Source organism: Oryx dammah, unplaced genomic scaffold, assembly GCF_014754425.2.
Source record: "Oryx dammah isolate SB20612 unplaced genomic scaffold, SCBI_Odam_1.1 HiC_scaffold_29, whole genome shotgun sequence".
Lineage (NCBI taxonomy): Eukaryota > Metazoa > Chordata > Mammalia > Artiodactyla > Bovidae > Oryx > Oryx dammah.
Window position 1 is genome coordinate 114,532,830 of NW_024070213.1, and position 19,830 is coordinate 114,552,659.

Consider the following 19,830-nt stretch of genomic DNA (forward strand, 5'->3'; position numbering starts at 1 on the left):
TAATTATTATTTGCCTGATTTTGTAACTGCCATTTGTCTGGGGTTCATCTTTGGTTTCTCATTTTTGGATATGTGTTTTAATCTCACTTAATGCCATAACAAGCCACTTGTGGAATCTTTGTTCCTGACCAGAGATCAAGCCCTGAGCCTTTGGAGTGGGAGCCCTGACTCCAAGACCCTAGACTACCAGAGAACTAGCACTAGGGAATATCAAATAATGAAAAGAGTGAGAACTCACACAAAGGAAACCACTTGAATACAAGACCCAACCACCTGTAGCACCCTGTGAAAGACCCCTCATCTAAACAACAAACAAAACAAAAACACAAATACAGTCAGCAGCAGACGGGATTATCACCTCATTCAGCCTTGCCCATCAGAGGAAAAACAAACAAACAAAAACTCAGCACAAATCTCACCTACCCTATATGAGTGAAGTCACTCAGTCATGTCTGACTCTTCCTGACCCCATGGACTATAGCCTACCAGGCTCCTCCGTCCATGGAATTTTCCAGGCAAGAGTACTGGAGTGGGCTGCCAAACCCTATATGAAGCTTACACAAATCACTGGAGTAGCAATCCTCAGATCAGACAAAATAGACCTTAAAAAAAATAATATTATAAGAGATAAGGAAGGACACTACATAATGATCAAAGGATAAAGCCAAGAGGAAGACATAACAATTGTAAATATCTGTGCACCCAACATAGGAGCACCTTAATACATAAGACAAACACTAACAGACATAAAAGGAGAAATTGACAGTAACACAATAATAGTAGGCAACTTTAACACCCCTCTCACACCAATTGACAGATCATCAGAACAGAAAATTAATAAGAAACACAAGTCTTAAATGATATATTAGATGTGATGGATCTCATTGATATCTTCAAGACATTGATCCAAATGCAGAAGACTAAACCTTCTTCTCAAGTGCACATGGAATATTCTCTAGGATAGACCATATCTTGGGTCACAAATCAAACGTCAGTAAATTTAAGAAAATTGAAATCATATCAAGCATCTTCTGTGACCACAATTGTATGAGACTAAATATCAATTACAAAAAAAAAAAAACTGTAAGAAATATAAAAACGTGGAGATTAAACAACACGTTTCTAAATAACCAACAGGTTACTGAAAAAATCAAAAGGGAAATCAAACAATTTCTAGAAACAAATGGCAATGGAAACACAACAACGCAAAACCTATGGGATGCAGCAAAAGCAGTTCTAAGAGGGAAGTTATAGCAATGCTATCCAATTCAAGAAATAAAAAAAAAGCATTGAATAAAAAACCTAATTTTACACCTAAAACAACTGGAAAAAGAACAACAACAACAAAAAAAAAATAGTAGAAGGAAAGAAAGCATCTCAGCAGAAATAAATGAAAAAGAAATGAAAGAAATAATAGTAAAGATTAAAAAAACTAAAAGCTGGTTATTTGAGAAGATAAATAAAACTGACAAACCTCTAACCAGACTCATCAAGAAAAAAAGAGAGAAGAATCAAATCAACAAAATTAGAAATGAAAAAGGAGAGGTTACCACAGACAATTCAGAAATACAAAGGATTATAAGACTATTATGAACATCTATATGGCAATAAAATTGATAACCTGAAAGAAATGGACCGATTCTTAGCAAAGTTCAATCCTCAAAGACTGAACCAGAAAGAAATAGAAATTATCAACAACCCAATTACAAGCACTGAAATTGAAGCTGTGGCCAAAAGTCTCCTCCAAAATGAAAGCTCAGGACCAGATGGGTTCACAGGAGAATTCTATCAAACATTTAGAGAAGAGCTAATGCCCATCCTTCTAAAACTCTTTCAAAAATGTGTAGAGGAAGGAACACTTCCAAACGCATTCTATGAGGCCAACATCCCCTTGATACCAAACCTAGACAAAGACAACACATAAACAGAAAACTACATACCAGTATCACTGATGAACACAGATGCAAAAATCCTCAACAAAATTTTAGCAAAGAGAATTCAGCAACATATCAAAAAGCTCATACACCATGATCAAGTTGGGTTTATTCCAGGGATGCAAAGATTCTTCAACATACACAAATCAATCAATGTGATACACCATATTAAGAAATTTAAAGATAAAAACCATATGATCATCTCAATAGATGCAGGAAAAGCCTTTGACAAAAATCAGCACCCATTTATGATTAAAACTCTTCAAAAAATGGGTATAGAAGGAAACTACCTCAACATAGTAAAGGCCATATATGATAAGCCTACAGCAAACATTATTCTCAATGGTGAAAAAAATGAAAGCATTCCCCCTAAGATCAGGAACAAGACAAGGGTGTCCACTTTCCCACTATTATTCAAGATAGATATGGAAGTTCTAGACAGCAATTAGAGAAGAAAAAGAAATAAAAGGAATCCAGATACGATTAGAAGAAGTAAAGCTCTCACTCCTTACCCAGTGAGGAGTGAAGCTCTCACTGACATTATACTGTACATAGAAAACCCTAAAGACAGTATCAGAAAATTACTAGAGCTAATCAGTGAATTTAGCAAAGCTGCAGGATACAAAATCAATACATAGCATTTCTATATACAAACAATGAAAAATCAGGAAGAGAAATTAAAGAATCAATCCCATTCACCATTGCAACAAAAAGAATTAAATATCTAAGAATAAACTTACCTAAGGAGACAAAAGAACTATACATAGAAAATTATAAGACACTAATGAAAGAAATCAAAGATGACATAAACAGATGGAGAAATATTCCATGTTCCTGGGTAGGAAGGATAAATATTGTGAACATGACTATACTACCAAATACAGTTTACAGGTTCAGTGTGATCCCTATCAAATTACCACTGGCATTTTTCACAGAACTAGAACAAAATATTTCACAGTTCATATGGAAACACAAAAGACCCTGAATAGCCAAAGCAGTCTTGAAAAAGAAGAGTGGAGCTGGAGGAACCAAGCTTCCTGACTTCAGATTATACTACAGAGCTACAGTCATCAAGACAGTATGGTACTGGCACAAAAACAGAAATACAGACCAATGGAACAAGATAGAAAACCCAGAGATAAACCTATGCACCTCTGTGTAACTTATTTTTGACAAAGGAAGCAAAAATATAAAATGGAGCAAAGACAGCCTCTTCAATAAATGCTGGGAAAACTGCAGTTACATGTAAAAGAATGAAATTAGAACACTTCTTAAAACCACACACAAGGATAAACTCAAAATGGATTAAAGACTTAAATGTAAGACCAGAAACTATAAAGCTCTTAGAGGAAAACATATGCAGAACACTCAATGACATAAATCAAAGCAAGAACCTCTATGACCCACCTCCTAGAGTAATGGAAAATAAAGCAAAAGTAAACAAGTGGGACCTGATTAAACTTAAAAACTTTTGCACAGCAAAGGAAACTATAAGCAAGGTGAAAAGACAACCCTCAGAATTAGAGAAAATAATAGCAAACGAAACAACTGACAAGCAGTTTATACAACTCAATACCAGAAAAACAAATAAACCAATCAGAAAGTGGGGAAAAGACCTAAATAGACATTTCTCCAAAGAAGACATACAAACACATGAAAAGATATTCAACATCACTCATTATTAGAGAAATGCAAATCAAAACTACAATGAGATATCAACTCACACTGGTCAGAATGACTATCATCAAAAAGTTTACAAACAATAAATGCTGGAAAGGGTGTGGAGAAAAAGGAATGCTCTTGCAGTTAGTGGGAATATAAATTGATACAGCCAGTATGGAAGATGGTATGGAGATTCCTCTGCAGCTCAATTCCAGAAAAATAAACAACCCAATCAAAAAATGGGCCAAAGAACTAAATAGACATTTCTCCAAAGAAGACATACGGATGGCTAACAAACACATGAAAAGATGCTCAACATCACTCATTATTAGAGAAATGCAAATCAAAACCACAATGAGGTACCATTTCACACCAGTCAGAATGTCTGCAATCCAAAAATCTGCAAGCAATAAATGCTGGAGAGGGTGTGGAGAAAAGGGAACCCTCCTACACTGTTGGTGGGAATGCAAACTAGTACAGCCACTATGGAGAACAGTGTGGAGATTCCTTAAAAAATGTCAAATAGAACTGCCTTATGACCCAGCAATCCCACTGCTGGGCATACACACTGAGAAAACCAGAATAGAAAGAGACACATGTACCCCAATGTTCATTGCAGCATTGTTTATAATAGCCAGGACATGGAAACAACCTAGATGTCCATCAGCAGATGAATGGATAAGAAAGCTGTGATACATATACACAATGGAGTATTACTCAGCCGTTAAAAAGAATACATTTGAATCAGTTCTGATGAGATGGATGAAACTGGAGCCGATTATACAGAGTGAAGTAAGCCAGAAAGAAAAACACCAATACAGTATACTAACACATATATATGGAATTTAGAAAGATGGCAATGATGACCCTGTATGCAGGACAGCAAAAAAGACACAGATGTGTATAGCGGACTTTTGGACTCAGAGGGAGAGGGAGAGGGTGAGATGATTTGGGAGAATGGCATTGAAACATGTATAATATCACGTAAGAATCGGAAAAAAAAAAAAAAACTAGGAATAAAACCACCATATGTCCCAGGCATATACACTCCTAGGCATATACCCTGAGGAAGCCAAAATTGAAAGAGACCCATGTATCCATTGTTCACTGCAGCACTATTTACAAGAGCTAGAACATGGAAGCAACCTAGATGTCCATCGAGAGAAAGATAAATATTGTATTCTAATGCATATATACAGAATTTAGAAAAATGGTACTGAATAATTTATTTACAGGTTAGCAATGGAGAAACAGACATAGAGAATAGACTTACGAACATGGGGAGAGGGTGGGAGAGGATGAGATGTATGGAAAGAGTAACTTGGAAACTCATATTACCATATATAAAATGGATAACCAATGGGAATTTGCTGTATGGCTCAGGAAACTCAAACAGGGGCTCTGTATCAGCCTAGAGGGGTGGGATGGGGAGGGAGATGGGAGGGGGGGTCAAGAGGGAGGGGATATATGTATACCTATGGCTGATTCATGTTGAGGTTTGACAGAAGACAACAAAATTTTGTAAAGCAATTATCCTTCAAAAATATATATTAAAAGGAAAAAATTTCCAATAGATTTGAATTAAATATATTATCATAAACTTTGTTAGGAATTCTTGACTGTATCTAATGCGGTACTATATTTGCATGAAAATTGACGTTGCACTGCTTAGGTCTGCATAGATTTATAAACATTTTACTAAAGATTACTTTCACAGATTTAAATGGACATCATTTTACCTGTGGTCTGACCATCTGTTACTACAAAGTTTATCAGAGAAATCTTTGTGGAAAATAAATTGTCGGTATTTTAATGTCATTTTTAAATAATGTTCACCAAAATATTTTGAAAAGTATTATCAATAAGCCATATTTTTTCCATGATTTGGCTATTTACACTGACTAAAAGTGAAAGCTGATTAACACTTCTTTCAGTTGTTTGACATTATACAAACTACAAACACAGACTTTTAAAAATAATATAATTATCGTGAAAAGAAAGATTGTTAGTTGTTTAGTCCTGTTCAACTTTTTGTGAACCGATCGACTGCAGCCCACTAGGCTCCTCTGTCCATGGAATTCTGCAAGCAAGAATACTGGAGTGGGTAACCATTCCCTTCCCCAAGGGATCTTCGAGATCCAGACTCAAGCCCCAGTCTTCCAAATTGCAGTTAGATTCTTGACCATCTGAGCCACCAGAGGAGCCCCAACAATAACTGTAGACATATGTAATCTCATACTTTGATATGGCTTCTGATATTTGGAAAATCTCCAATTAATGCAACTGACAGATGTTTCAAACATGTCTTTATATTTTAGTTGTAGGAAGGCTTTCTTGAAAGTCTAAAGTTATTGTAACTGTTCTGCAAATGACAATCATGTAGTTTTTAAGCAGTTCATGTTGCTACTCTGAGCCTGTGTTTTGATCAAACTCTTATGATTCATATAATTTATTATGTTTTTGAAGAGAGCCAAATGAGCCAGTATATTGCTTCATAAATGAAGTACAATTTATTGTGTGTGCTTGCGTGCTCAGTTGAGTCCAACTCTTTGCAACCCGTGGACTGTAGCCCACCAGGCTCCACTGTCCAAGGGATTCTCCAGGCAAGAATATGGGAGTGGGTTGCCATTTCTGCCTCCAGGGGATCTTCCCAACTCAGGGATCAAACATGTGTCTCTTGTGCCTCCTGCACTGGCAGGCAGATTCTTTACTAGTGCCACCTGGGAAGCCCCCAGTTATAACATATGGTATAATCTTAATGACCTTGTAAGTTTTACTGTTATATTTGGAAATTGCACTATCACAGAAATCTCAGTCATATGATATAATTATCCTAAAAATAATGTAAACCAAAGTGAGTTTAAATTCCAGTAAAATCCATGTAATTGAAGCTGAAGAATCAACATTGTAGATAATAGCCTTGAGAGCCTGTGCTTGTATATGTAAAAAAAAATACAATTGTAAGAACATTTTAAAGGAAAAGGTGTAAAAATGGGGAAAAGTTTTATTTACAGGTTACCTAGAGATATTTAATACTTAGGATGGTAAACTTTTAGTCTTTTCTTTTCTAATTTCAACCAAGTTTTACTGTCATACATATATTGGCATAGTAAAGTTTTAAACCTAGATGTTGAGCTCTTTTAACAGTTTGCTATTTCATGCACATATGTGTGTGTGTGTGTGTGTGTGTGTGTGTGATTTGTAAGACAGACAACGGAGAGAAAAAAGATAAAAACTCTATGTAGAAAATAGAATTTTATGACTACATTTTACAGAATATTCCAAGAGATATCATTGGTCGTTTTATTATTTTGAAAATATTACTCATTTAAACAACTAAAAAAGGTTAAAGCTTGATATAATCTTCAACACTGGAAAGGATAAATTATTGAAAAATATGTAGAACAAAAATTCCATCTCAATGCCATTGATATCACTATACTGTTGAACAAGTATGAGGTATTGAACATTGCACGTAATTATACACTTAGGATTTGACATTGTAGCTAAACCAGTTGTTCAAGGCCACTAAAATACTGAAAGAGGATTAAAATTATTAACAGTGCAGAGGAAAACAGAACTATAAAACCCTTTGTAACTCAAGGCTGGAAATGGTGCTTTCACTCAAAAGAATGTCACAACTACCAAGAATTTTCAGTAATTCACAACACAAAACAAGACAGCCACCTCTAATTTTTTATCTTTTCTATCAAAATGAATCCAGTGGTGATATAGTACATATTTTGGACCTGCATGACAGTGATATTTATAATTGTTATGTTTCAGAACTTACCCCTTAAAGATTTCACATACGTGTGATATGTGCTAGTTAAATTTCATCACTTCGGATAGATGGGATGACTTTTAGATTTTATATTAAGCATTAGTATGTCTTATTAACAACACATAGAGTATTTAAAATTCATATATTAATTGAAGTACTGAAAAAAATAGATATGAGTAATAGCAATTAATTGCTAAAAAGATAAAATTCAAGTTTAGATGATACTTGTTCTATGGACTAGGAAATTGCTCCTCTTTATGCAAACTTATAATAAATCTATGGCTCTGGTTTCTAAAATGCCTACTTTCCTCCCCCCAGTGTTCAGTGACTATTGGAGCTAGAAAATATTCTTTCAATGATTTGCAAGATTTGGAGAAGTGGAAAAACCTCAGGAAAACATACAGGGGTCCACAAACATTTGGCTTATGTGCGATTAGTTGTATTAGCATTTCATAATGGTAAACGTAAAATATGTTCATTTTTGAGTATCTAAGCAGTGCTTGGAGAGCTGGCCTACTGGGTGAGAGTACCATTTAAAAACACTTGTGTTACATAATACACAATCAGGAAAAGACTATTCAAAATTCTCAGAACAGAGTTGGCAATGCCAAAGGATGCGCTTTGCTCAAGAAAAGAAACTTTTCATCATAATGGATGGAACAATTGGCATCAAAGATCATTAAAATCCACCTGAAGTAGGGTTGCTTCATGGGGGATTAGATTCACACAGACCCAAAGATCAACACATGGAGAGAGTTTTTCACTCTCTGGACCCACCCAACATGAAAAAAGTGGAAAAACAAACAAGATGACAAAGAAACACTTTCTCAGCACTGATCATCATTAAGTGTGCACAACTGTTTATGCAATAGGAAGTTTCACTAAGATGATGACAGAATCTATATTTACGAGGTGATGCTGCTACTTAGGAAAATTAGAAGAGTGTGTCTGTAAGTAAAATTTTTTAAGTTCATTTTTATGTAGTAGAATAGATTATTCAGGAAATAGATGAAAAAAAATCTATAACAGGTGAGAAATTTATCAGGAAATTGTCAGGAAGGATAGTACTGAGATAAATTCTATGAAGCATTTTCAAAGTTTGCATACGTTTATAAAAAGAGATAAATTTTCTTTGAGGTGAAGTTTTTGCACAAGTGCAGAGTACAGCATACTATATACATATTGGGCTTCCCTATGCACATATACATATGCACACAGTATCTATATGCCTTCTAAAAAACATATACACAGCTTTAACTCAAAGAAAATTAGTTAGTAACACAATAATCATTGCAAGACAATCCAAGTGCTGAAATACATGACACCAATCAAAGGGTGATTTCACCTCTCACATTGCCCAGGACTATGAATATAACTCCCTGTTTGAGTTTTTCTTTTGTTGCAACACTGATTGTCAGAGATAATCTTTGTGCTTTTGTATAATGCCCATCCGGATGTAACATATATTCACATACAACACTGGACATTTTAAATAAGCATGCTGGGACACAGGCAGGACCATACAACCATGCACAACATTTTCGGAATATGTTTTTCCATACTGACTGCAACGTCAACATGCACCACTATCATATTTGGTCCTGTACAGCGAGGAATGTACAGCAGAAGCAGTCATGGCTAGATTCACTTGCAAGAGTTTCTTAAGAGAAGAACACCCAGGAGAGAAACAAAACAGAATGAATAAAGCCAAAAAAAATTCCTAAAATTAAAAATTAAAAAAAAATTTCCTCCCACATGTTAACACTGAAAATCTGGCCATATTCCTCATTCCACAGCAGGTCTTCTCACAAAATTCTGAGTTGCACTGTTTATAAGAGACACATATTAATGTCTCAGAGCTTTTCCTAGCCACTGGAAAAGCTCATCCTGATAAAGCATTTTCCAGCGTACATTGGCTTCGACAGTCTCCACAGCTCTTGAGAAAGAGGCAGCAGCTACTCCGTCATAGCTCTTCATAAAGTTCTTTAGCTGGAAACATAAATATTAGAATGGTAAACAGACAGCATAAGTTATATGCTCAATAATACTCTAATAACTTTGTATGGGGGCAGATGGTTACTATACTTATAATGGTGATCGTTTCATAATGTATGCAAATGTCAAATATAGACAGGTATATCAGTGTACCTGAAAATAATACAATAGTTTACTATGTTTCAATAAAAAACAAAATGTAAAAATGATATAAATTCATGTCTTAAAATGAGCCCATGTCCAACACATATAAATAAGAATCTATTTGAAAAAAAGTGTCACAGTCACTACAGTATGTATATTTAATGTGTGGAGTGAGGTAAGTAGGTATATCTAATATGTGGAGTGAGCTTATAATGAAATTCAATGATACAGATTTTGTCCATTAGGTGTGATGTCATTTCTTTTGGAACTGAAAGGGAAAAAAAAAGAATGAAAACAGTTTAAAAAAAAAATCAGTTTAAAGTGTAGCTGCTCAGTCATGTCCAATTCTTTGCGACCTCAATGACTGAAGCCTACCAGGCTCCTCTGTCCACAGAATTCTCCAGGCAAGAATACTGGAGCGGGTTGCCATGCCCTTCTCCAGGCGATCTTCCTTATGCAGGGACTGAACCTGGGTCTCCCGTATTGCAGGTAGATTACCGTCTGAGCCACCAGGGAAGCCTAAATAACTCCAAGTTTAGCTTCTTGTTTCGTAAATATTAAAGCAGACATATTTAATTCATCTTTCATAATGGGCTGATGAGGTAGTGGCAAAAACTAGTTCTAATAACAAAGCATATCTAATGTACCAGCAATAGTGTTACTCATTCGGTCATGACCGACTCTTTATAATCCCAGGGACTGTAGCCTGCCAAGCTCCTCTGTTCATGGAATTCTCCAGGCAAGAATACTAGAGTGGATTGCTGTTCCCTTTTCCATGGGATCCTCCCAACCCAGGGATCGAACCTGGTCTCCTACATTGCAGGCAGATCCTTTACCGCTGACTCACCAGGGAAGTCCCCATAGCTCTGGGTTGGGCTTATTGACAGAGAACATTCAACCCATCAACCTATTTATTACTGGAAATTTTTCTCTGTCTTGTAGCCACCACACTTCATAGCAGCTATATTCTGGAATTTCTATCTCCTGATCTTCTCAAGGGCATTCCCTCTGCTCCACCTCAGCTGTCACAGTCCTATTCAGAAACCCATCAACCCTGTCACGGGAACCTCCGACTCTGTCATAGATGAATACAGTGGGCTATCTGTTACCTGATGGCTGAGACCTCTCCCTTATTCTTTCTGGTCTATCTTTTATATTGCCAATATACATATATTGGAGTGGATTGTCGTTCCCTTCTCCAGGGGATCCTCCCAACCCAAGAATCGAACCTGGTCTCCTGCATTGCAGGCAGACTCTTTACTGTCTGAGCCACCAGGGAAGCCTGGTGAATACGTGTTATCTAATGTACTAATAGCCTTAACATTGAATACAAGCATTAAAGTTAACTTTTTGTCCACAGGGGAAAAAATATTCATCTTTTCTAAACAAGTAGTATGAGTGTTTGACACTATCTTTGCTGGCAAAAGAATACCAAAATTATTGAGTAACAGCAACAACACAAAATAATGATGCTATGAGTACTGGATGATAAATGACACTGAATCACCTGAGTAACTAGATTTAGAAAGAATGAAGACGGAATGTTGATTCATTTAGCTAGAGAATTTGAGCTTTAATTAGAATGTGAAAATTTAAAAATGATTTGTTATAATTTTATGGGTATAAGATGTTCTCTAGAGTACACACTTTAGGAATGCACAGGAAATTTATTGCAAGATTAGATACTAGCAGTTTTTCTCTCGGTTTCATATGTTTTGATAACTGGCAACCACCAATGAATGCAAGGCTTATAGACAAATGTGAAAAATCAACTTGCTAACACAGAAGTGTTTATATTGTATAATTAGGATGAGGTGAGATTCATCACATGATGAATATACCAGGAGAGAAATGTCATCAAGATTTACTTGGGGATAGGGGCATGTGTATTGGGGCGGGGGGGGGGGGCGGGGAGGGGCTAATTTAAAATGGAGTTATTAATAATTATACCTTTCTGAATTAATCTAGAAGTTGGTTCGGGGTAGCTTGGTTTGTTTGTGACAATATTACTTTGATTATATGATACATTTTTTTAAAGTTTATCCTATACTTTCCTATAAAGCCAGGTACCTTGCAGCATTAGAAATGGATTATCATATCTCAGAGCTATATTCTTTGTAAGACTTCAAAATCACTATCTTTTAATAACAAACATGAAAAATATTCAATGTGTAACAAAGATTTATCGTTACTGTCCTTAAAACTTATCTGACATCTGACACATACAAAAGAAAGAGGACGAAGGGAAGGAACTGAAATTTATTGATACCTTCAATATATACCTGTGACATGTACATATAGATAAATAGAAGTCTAATGAAAGTATTTGAATCATATTTTTAAACTTAACTAATTTATCTAATAATTCATTTGAATTTATATATTTATGTTCAGATTCATTCAGTCCATATTCCTAAAGCAACAAATAGTACATTTTGATCTATGTTTTGAATTTTGTGTTTTATTACAAAATATGTACATTACAGTGTATATTTGTATGTTATATCTGTTCATTATGGTGGCTTTATTTACATAATATGTCAATCAATCAGAAAAAAAAATTACATCTACTTCTTTTAAACTATGTTCCACATTATTACATATTTTCCTAGGCAGTCAATGAATACTCCAGACAGTAATAAATGACCTTTTGGTAACTTTGGGGAGTATGCTCTTGACCTTGTGATAAAATAGTAAGCCAGCCTGAATACGTGAAGGAAAACTCTTGTCTATCTCAAAGGCAAACTGTGAGGTTGACTATGAATGTGTTATTGACACAAACACAGTAGGTCAGATTATCCTGCAAGAGAATTCTTAGTAGAAAATGTAACTGGAGTGTCTCTAGAGATTCATTTCTTAAATCACTATTTAAGTGCGCTAAATACTTCCTTTGTGAGCTTGGAGAGCATGACGTGACTGATATGCAGATTAGCTGATTCATCAGAACACAGATGGCCCCTTTGCATAGTTGGCATAAACTGATCTTATGCCTCACACTCCTCCACAACTCTTCTGCTGAACATGTGGTCAGAGCAGCCATGTGATAGGTCCTCAGGCAGGATCATAGCACCTTCCAGACCCTGCCTCACTATCAAGGGCATGGGGTAGATGGAAGGCACTGGGCATTCCATTTTGCTTATTTTGGCAGTTCTTCAGTAGATGTTTTGCTGCTATTAGTTTTTATCATTGCACTTCCTAAATATTTATGCCATCATATGCTTTTATTTGAAAATGTTCCAAGTTTAGACATTTCTATAAAACAACATTTAGTAAGATGTCAGAGTTATTTGTGTTGCCTGTTCTTCTTAGCATAAAATGTCTAGACATGTTTGTTAATTTATCTATTTAAAAACATTTCTGTATGTGAAAAAATTCTTAACTTAGGGTACACTAGACCCTAAAACTCACAAAATAATTTGTAATGTGCAACACATAATATACTCTTAGTAACTATCGAACTATCTAAGTGAGTCGAATTAGCTATTGCCTGTTAAAAAGGTTTATATTTTCAACATTAAAACTGTAAATGGGATGCCCATGATGCACAGGAGCTGTGTTCTTTCACAACAGTGTTCTGTATAAGGCAAAACAAACAAACAAAAAACAAAGAGTGCTGGAGAGGATGGCTGAATGAACATCAGTATGAAAAATGGGAAGGGCCTCTGAGAGTCGATGAGGTGGTACTCCCATTAGTTTAAAATTAAGGAAACGATGTACTGTTTCATGGAGAAATAGTGTTCAAATCGCTAGAGCCATGTAATTAAAAAGAAATGGCCAGTTTCAGGTTCTAGAATGGTGCTTTGGGGAAGGACCACAGGACAATGTAAGTGTCTCTACTGAATGCCCCTAAAGCTGATGGGGATCATTAAAATCTCAAATCAGCTTTCAGAATTCATAAAGATGCCAATTCTCTTTTGATCTGTAAACTTCTGAAAATAAGAATATGCTATAGACAAAAAGAGCACATTGGCTTTTCTGTTTACAAGGCTCATTGGATATGGGAAAATGAGACTGAAATTTCCTCAGCTCCTTCTAATTTATGGAAGGCGGTCATCAGCAATACAAATTATCCCCCCCTCCCACCCAGCAACAGTGGTCCACCGTCTTACAGTCAATGATTAGATAACAAAAGTGTGGAAAAGCCTCAGGCTGCAGTTATTAAACTAGAAAGTCAGTGCAAGTAGCTGTGTCCTGGAGGGATTCATCTCTCAGGCTATGGAGAGCTTGTGTTGTGAAGTTAGCTGCTTTTCAGATAATGGAATAAAAGCTACAGTTGAGTTTCAGTTTTCAGATGACACATTTCATTACAGGGGTATCTTGGAACATTTCACATGGCAATTAAATCAAGTGTAAAAAATTAAATATGTAAGTGAAATATGTAAAGCAAAATGGCCATCATATGATAAAATTAATTTAAATGTCCGCTTAAAACATGTTTTTCCATGGGCTGGGTTATCACCAAAGCAAGGGGAAATGAAAGAGTTAGAGAACAGAAGAAGAGGGAGAGAGAACAGGAGAGGCACAATGGAAGAGGAAGACAGGAGAAGAAAGGGAGCCAAAATGAAGATGGGAGAGAAGAGAGGAGAGGAGAGACTTTTCACTTTTTTGTTCACTTCAATGGCTGCACAAGCTGTCACTAAATGAGGCTTTTATTCCCAGATTATTGAATGCAAAATCAAAGAGTTAAAGCTACTTCATTTAAATACACAAAGCCATTAGCTTAATTGTTCTTTCTTTTTGCTTCCTTTGGATATGAAAGAATTCCTTCTCTTTTAGGTTCCTAATAAAAAAATATAGCAAAACATGTACTAGGGCTTTCAAATCCAAATCTTTCAGGGCTGGGAACACACATAGCAGGGATAAAAATAGAATTTCAAGTTATTACAATCAGAGACTTAGCTTAGCTCATGGTGTGAAAGAATCCAAGTTGGTGCGTGGAAGATGATCATACAAAATTGGGCAATATTTGGAGATATTAAGGACGGAGGAAGGCTGATGCTTCCGGGGCAACCTTGCTCAGTGGGATTAGCTCTGGGTCACAGCATCAGGCTTTCTGTCAGTGAAAACTGAAGAAACTGTGATTCTCAATGGTACACCTCAGCTATATTTTATAATTATAGGTGAGGAGAGGCTAAAAAGTGATAAATGTTTGAACTCCAATTCATTTTAATCAGTGAAATATTTTGCTCCTTCTTCCTACCTAGTTCTACGCACCCCCAATCTCACATCCCTCTCTATTAGAGATGTGAATTAATGGTCACAAAACCAGCTGGTTTAAATTCCGGAGACATAAACCAGAGAAAAAAGAAAATGTTAGATATTCTGCAAACTGGACTTTAGTCTTTAAGAAAAAAAATAATTTCAGTTTCATTAATTAAATTCACTTGTGTCAGTATTCAACAGAATTTTAAACTATTAATCTTAATATATGTTGTCAGATATAGTTACTTCCAAATATATGAATTTATTCCATTTAACAAAACAGAGAGCATGAAGCATATTATCTTATCCAATTATCATTCTTTGTATAGACCTGACCATAAAGCAATGAGACTCAAGGTCTGTATCTCAACAGTAATCTTAATTCTGCATATCTGAATGCTGAGTCATTGTGACAAGATAGTTTTAATGTTCCAAGGATCCTAAACTGGGCTCACAGAAGATTTCTAGGGTATATTTGGAGTCTCCTATTTTGAGAATCACTGGGGCTTCCCCAGTGGACAATGGAAAAGAATCTGCCTGCAATGCAGGAGACCCAGTTTTGATCCCTGTAGGGAAGATCCCCTGGAGAAGGAAATGGCAACCCACTCCAGTATGCTCGCCTGGGAAATCTCATGGACACAGGATCCTGGTGGGTTAGAGTCCATGGGTCGCAAAGAATCGATCATGACTTAGTGAGTATACAACAACAAACAACATTTTGAGAATCATTACATTCAAGCACCTTTCACAGGTTTAGTATTTAATGTTTAATATGTTAGAAACATTTTTGCAAATAATGACTGAAGTAAAGTCTTTAGCATGAATGTGTGTATGTGTGCATGTATACGTGTGTGTGTACTTTAAAGGAATGAGTGTGAATTTATTGGAAAGAAATGGTTGAAGTTTATCTATAATTTCATAAGTTTACAAAAGAAAAATATTACATTCATCTTAAAATATTTACCTCTTTCAGTTCACCTTCAGTATTAAGAAATTCTGTAACGCCACTGATAAGTTTGGAATTCATAAATAGCGCTTCTCCATACCTTGAAATATTAAAAAAAAAATAAAGTCGTAATGTTAAAACAGGCAGTAATTTAAGAAATACTACTACACAGATGTTTTAGACTCCTTCTCATGAGCTCCATCCCATTTCTTAATGCTGTTCAAGGCTGTTTCCCTAGGGAGTGGATAGCTGCAACGAGCTTTGGCTAGGGGATGCCATCACATGCATCCTGACTTGGCTCACAGTGTTTCAAAGAGGTCTACATTATAGTACATTTTTTAAAAGGGAGTCCCATGATATTATAATTAGGAATTACTATTATATTTCCAATATGAGGCCTGAAAAAAAAGTATTTTAAAACTTTTAAGTTTAAAGCAACCTGGGTCACTGTAAATGAGGATTCCACCAAATCTGCAGAATCAACTTTTGGAATTATACATAAGTCACAGAGATCCTTTGGTCTGGTCATCCCAAACTGATGTTGGCATTATTTTCTATTTCATTCCTAAAAACTAAGCCAAATTTCTCAAAAAGACTCCCAAAAGATTAGCATTTTTTCCTATGAGCATTAAAATAAAACACTGACTTTTTCCTTTGAATTTTACAATCTTTGTATCACAAGCATATTTGACTCATGACCTAAGGTAAGAATACTATGTATCAGCAAGCTGAAAAGATTTCTCCTTTTACTGATTTGTGTCTACTGTGCTAAGGGTACCTATCACAGGATATCATACTCTTTGAAATTAAAAAAAAAGAAAACAAAAAAAAGTACACTAGGCTAAACTGGAGGCAGGATCAAAATGGCTGAGTAGAAAGACCCTGAATTCACCTTCTCCTATGAACATGCCCAAAATACAACTACATAAATAACCTAAGAATGACTTACTGTCTATTCATTTATGATAAAAACCCTAAACAAATGAGTGGGAATGCACGTAAACATAATAAAGCTCATATAGGACAAGCCCACATTTACTATCATACTGACTGGTGACAAATCAAAGTATTTCCTCTAAGATTGGGAACAAGATAAGAATGACCATTCTCACAACTTTTATTCAACATAGTGTTGGAAGTTCTGGCCAGAGCAAACAGATAAGAAGCATAAATAAAAGGAATCCAAACTGGAAAGGCAGAAGTAAAAGTTTCACTGCTTGCAGACGACATTATACTATATGGAAAACCCTAAAAACTACACACACAGAAAAAATTATTAGACTACGCGAATTCACTAAAATAGAAGGATACAAAATTAATAACAAAAATCAGTTGCATTTCTATACACTAATACTGAACTATCATAAAGACAAGTTGAGAATTTTTTTTAAAGTACACTAAAGATAAGATTATGAGTTTTTAAAAGCAAAAGTCCAGCCTTCATTACAAGAGGCTTTCTAATGCTGTCCCTATCTGTGGGAACTTAAGTAATTTAGTTTCTGGAGCCTTAGGTTTCTCATCTTTAAAATGAGGCGTGGGAGGTGCTTATACTGGCAAATGATATCACAGACAAGGGCTTAAGCTCTAAAATACACAAGGAACTCAGCCAAAAAAAAAAAAAAAACCTAATTGAAAAATGTGCAGAAGATCATAATAGACATTTCTTCACCTTATACTGGTCAGTATGGTCATCATTAAAAAGTCTACAAATAACAAATGCTGGAGGGTGTTAATTGCTCATTTGTGCTCAACTCTTTGTGACCCAAAGGACTGTAGCCCACCAGGCTCCTCTGTCCATGGAATTCTTTAGGTAAGAATTCCGGAGTGGGTACCATTTCCTCCACCAAGGGATCTTCTCAACCCAGAGATCAAACCCATGTCTCCTGCCTTGCAGGCAGGTCCTTCACCATCTTAACCACCAGGAAAGCTTCCCAGGTGGCACCAATGCTAAAAAAAATCCTCATCTTCCCAGTGTATGAGACATAAGAGATGCAAGTTCAATCCCTAGGTTGGGAAGATCTAGAGAAGGGCATGGCAACCCACTCCAGTATTCTTGCCTGGAGAATCCCATGGATAGAGGAGTCTAGTGGGTTATGGTCCATAGGGTTGCAAAGAATTGGACATGACTGAAGTGACTTAGCATGCACCTATGCAGAGAAGGTATGGAGAAAAGGGAATCATCCTACACTCTTCGTGGGAATGTAAATTGTTATAGTCACTGTGGAAAATAGTATGGAGGTTCCTCAGAAAACTAAAAAGAGAATTACCATATGATCCAGCAGTCCCATTCCTGGTAATATACCCAGAAAAAAATTATAATTCAAAATGATATCTGTACCCCTATTTCAATAGCAGCAGTATTCACAAGAGCCAAAACATGGAAACAACCTCAATGTCCATTGAAAGATAAATGGATAAAGATGTACATATATACAGTGGCCTATTGGCCTAAAGAGGGAGGCTAAACCATATGACCATCATTAATTGCTATAATTCTAACATTGAATTGGGAAATGATTCAGTTCTAACATTGAATCCATGGGAAAAGTTGGCTAAATAAAATAAGTATTCATTAGTAATCAATATGTGGTTACAAAAATGGCCAACTGTACAGGAAAGTGGACAATTCCTCTTCAAAGAGTGTTTTGCTTATAATTGCAATCATGTGAAAAAGAAAACAGCCAGTCCTTTCCTTGAAGGTTATGTACTATATAGTATTATAAACAGATCATTCCCAGTTATTATGGTTAAACGTGATGAAAGTAAAATTATATACTGTTCAGAGTTCCTTTAGCTGTGGAGTCTTCGGAAAGGCTTCCAAGAGATGATGACAGATGGATTGAATATGGAGTAATTTCAAATATTAAGGAAGAAAGCAATTTTAGGTAGAGAACCAACATACACAAAGGCAAGGAAGTGTGAAACACCACGGTGTGTGCCAACAACTACATGCATTTGGTACTGAGGGTATAAACTATGAGACTGAGGATAACAGAATAAGAGGTAGAAGGGTCAGTAAGACAGGAGCTTAGATTTTCAACATGGCACAGAGTATTGAAGGCTTTACAGGAGGAAATGTCATTTTTGTTTTTCAGAGAGATTCTTGGGACAAAGGGAAGTGGTGTGCGTGTCCATGTATGCATACATGCGTACATATATGTGACAGCATATGTAATTAGAGACAGGAGACAGTCATTAAGAGTACTAACAAGGGATAAGAACCTTCACTAAGGCAGTGGTAGTAGTAAAGAGAGGAAGCATTCAAGAAACATTTAGGAATTGTTAAACTGATAGGACCTCAAGCCTAAATGTTACTTTTTACATATATCAAGGAAAAAACCTACTATATGTAGATTTCCAGGTGCCCAGATTGAGCAATTGGTGGATGGCCATCTATTTACTGAGAGAATGAAGACATAGAAAATGATGGTTTAGCTTTGCAGGTACACCTCAAAAAAAAAACAAACCATCTTTCATAGAGTGACGCTTAGGTAAAATATCTGAGCTAGAGGTGCAGATTTTGGAGTGATTCAAACTGTGAGAGTAGATGGCAACTAAAACCAGGGAGAATCTGCAGGCCACGTAGTAAGGAGAACCTTGGACTGTGCCCTCACGAACTTTGATGTTCCAAGATGGACAAGGGAGTAGAAGATGAAGAAGACAATCCTATTTGTCAAGATAAACACAGCTCTATCTGTAGAAATACTGGTACTTCACCTTTCTACTTTTCTTTTTTTTTTTTTGTATAGTCCTAAAGACTCTATTTCTATTTTTTTTAATTTAAATTTATTTAATTGGAGGCGAATTACTTTACAATATTGTATTGGTTTTGCCAACATCAACATGAATCTGCCATGGGTGTACACGTGTTCCCCATCCTGAACCCTCCTCCCTCCTCCCTCCCCGTACCACTCCTCTGGGTCATCCCAGTGCACCAGCCGCAAGCATCCTGTATCCTGCATCTAACCTGGACTGGCGATTCGTTTCTTATATGATATTATACATGTTTCAATGCCATTCTCCCAAATCATCCCACCCTCTCCCTCTCCCACAGAGTCCAGAAGACTGTTCTATACATCTGCGTCTCTTTTGCTGTCTCGCATATAGGGTTATCGTTACCATTAACTTTAGTTTGAGAGAAGTCTTAGGTTTACAGAAAAACT

General features: G+C 36.0%; 1 protein-coding gene across 1 annotated transcript in view; it reads right to left on the reverse strand.

Annotated features, from left to right (window-relative positions):
• Positions 1 to 6,863: 6,863 nt before the first annotated feature.
• The window catches only part of TRHDE (thyrotropin releasing hormone degrading enzyme), a 456,456-nt gene continuing 443,489 nt past the window's right edge, over positions 6,864 to 19,830 (reverse strand). Inside the window, exons 18-19 of the mRNA XM_040233874.1 lie at positions 15,686 to 15,767; positions 6,864 to 9,369 (exon numbers count right to left, since the gene is read on the reverse strand). Coding sequence (XP_040089808.1) covers positions 9,226 to 9,369; positions 15,686 to 15,767 — 226 coding nt within the window. The 3' untranslated portion in view covers positions 6,864 to 9,225. The remainder of the gene's footprint in view (positions 9,370 to 15,685; positions 15,768 to 19,830) is intronic.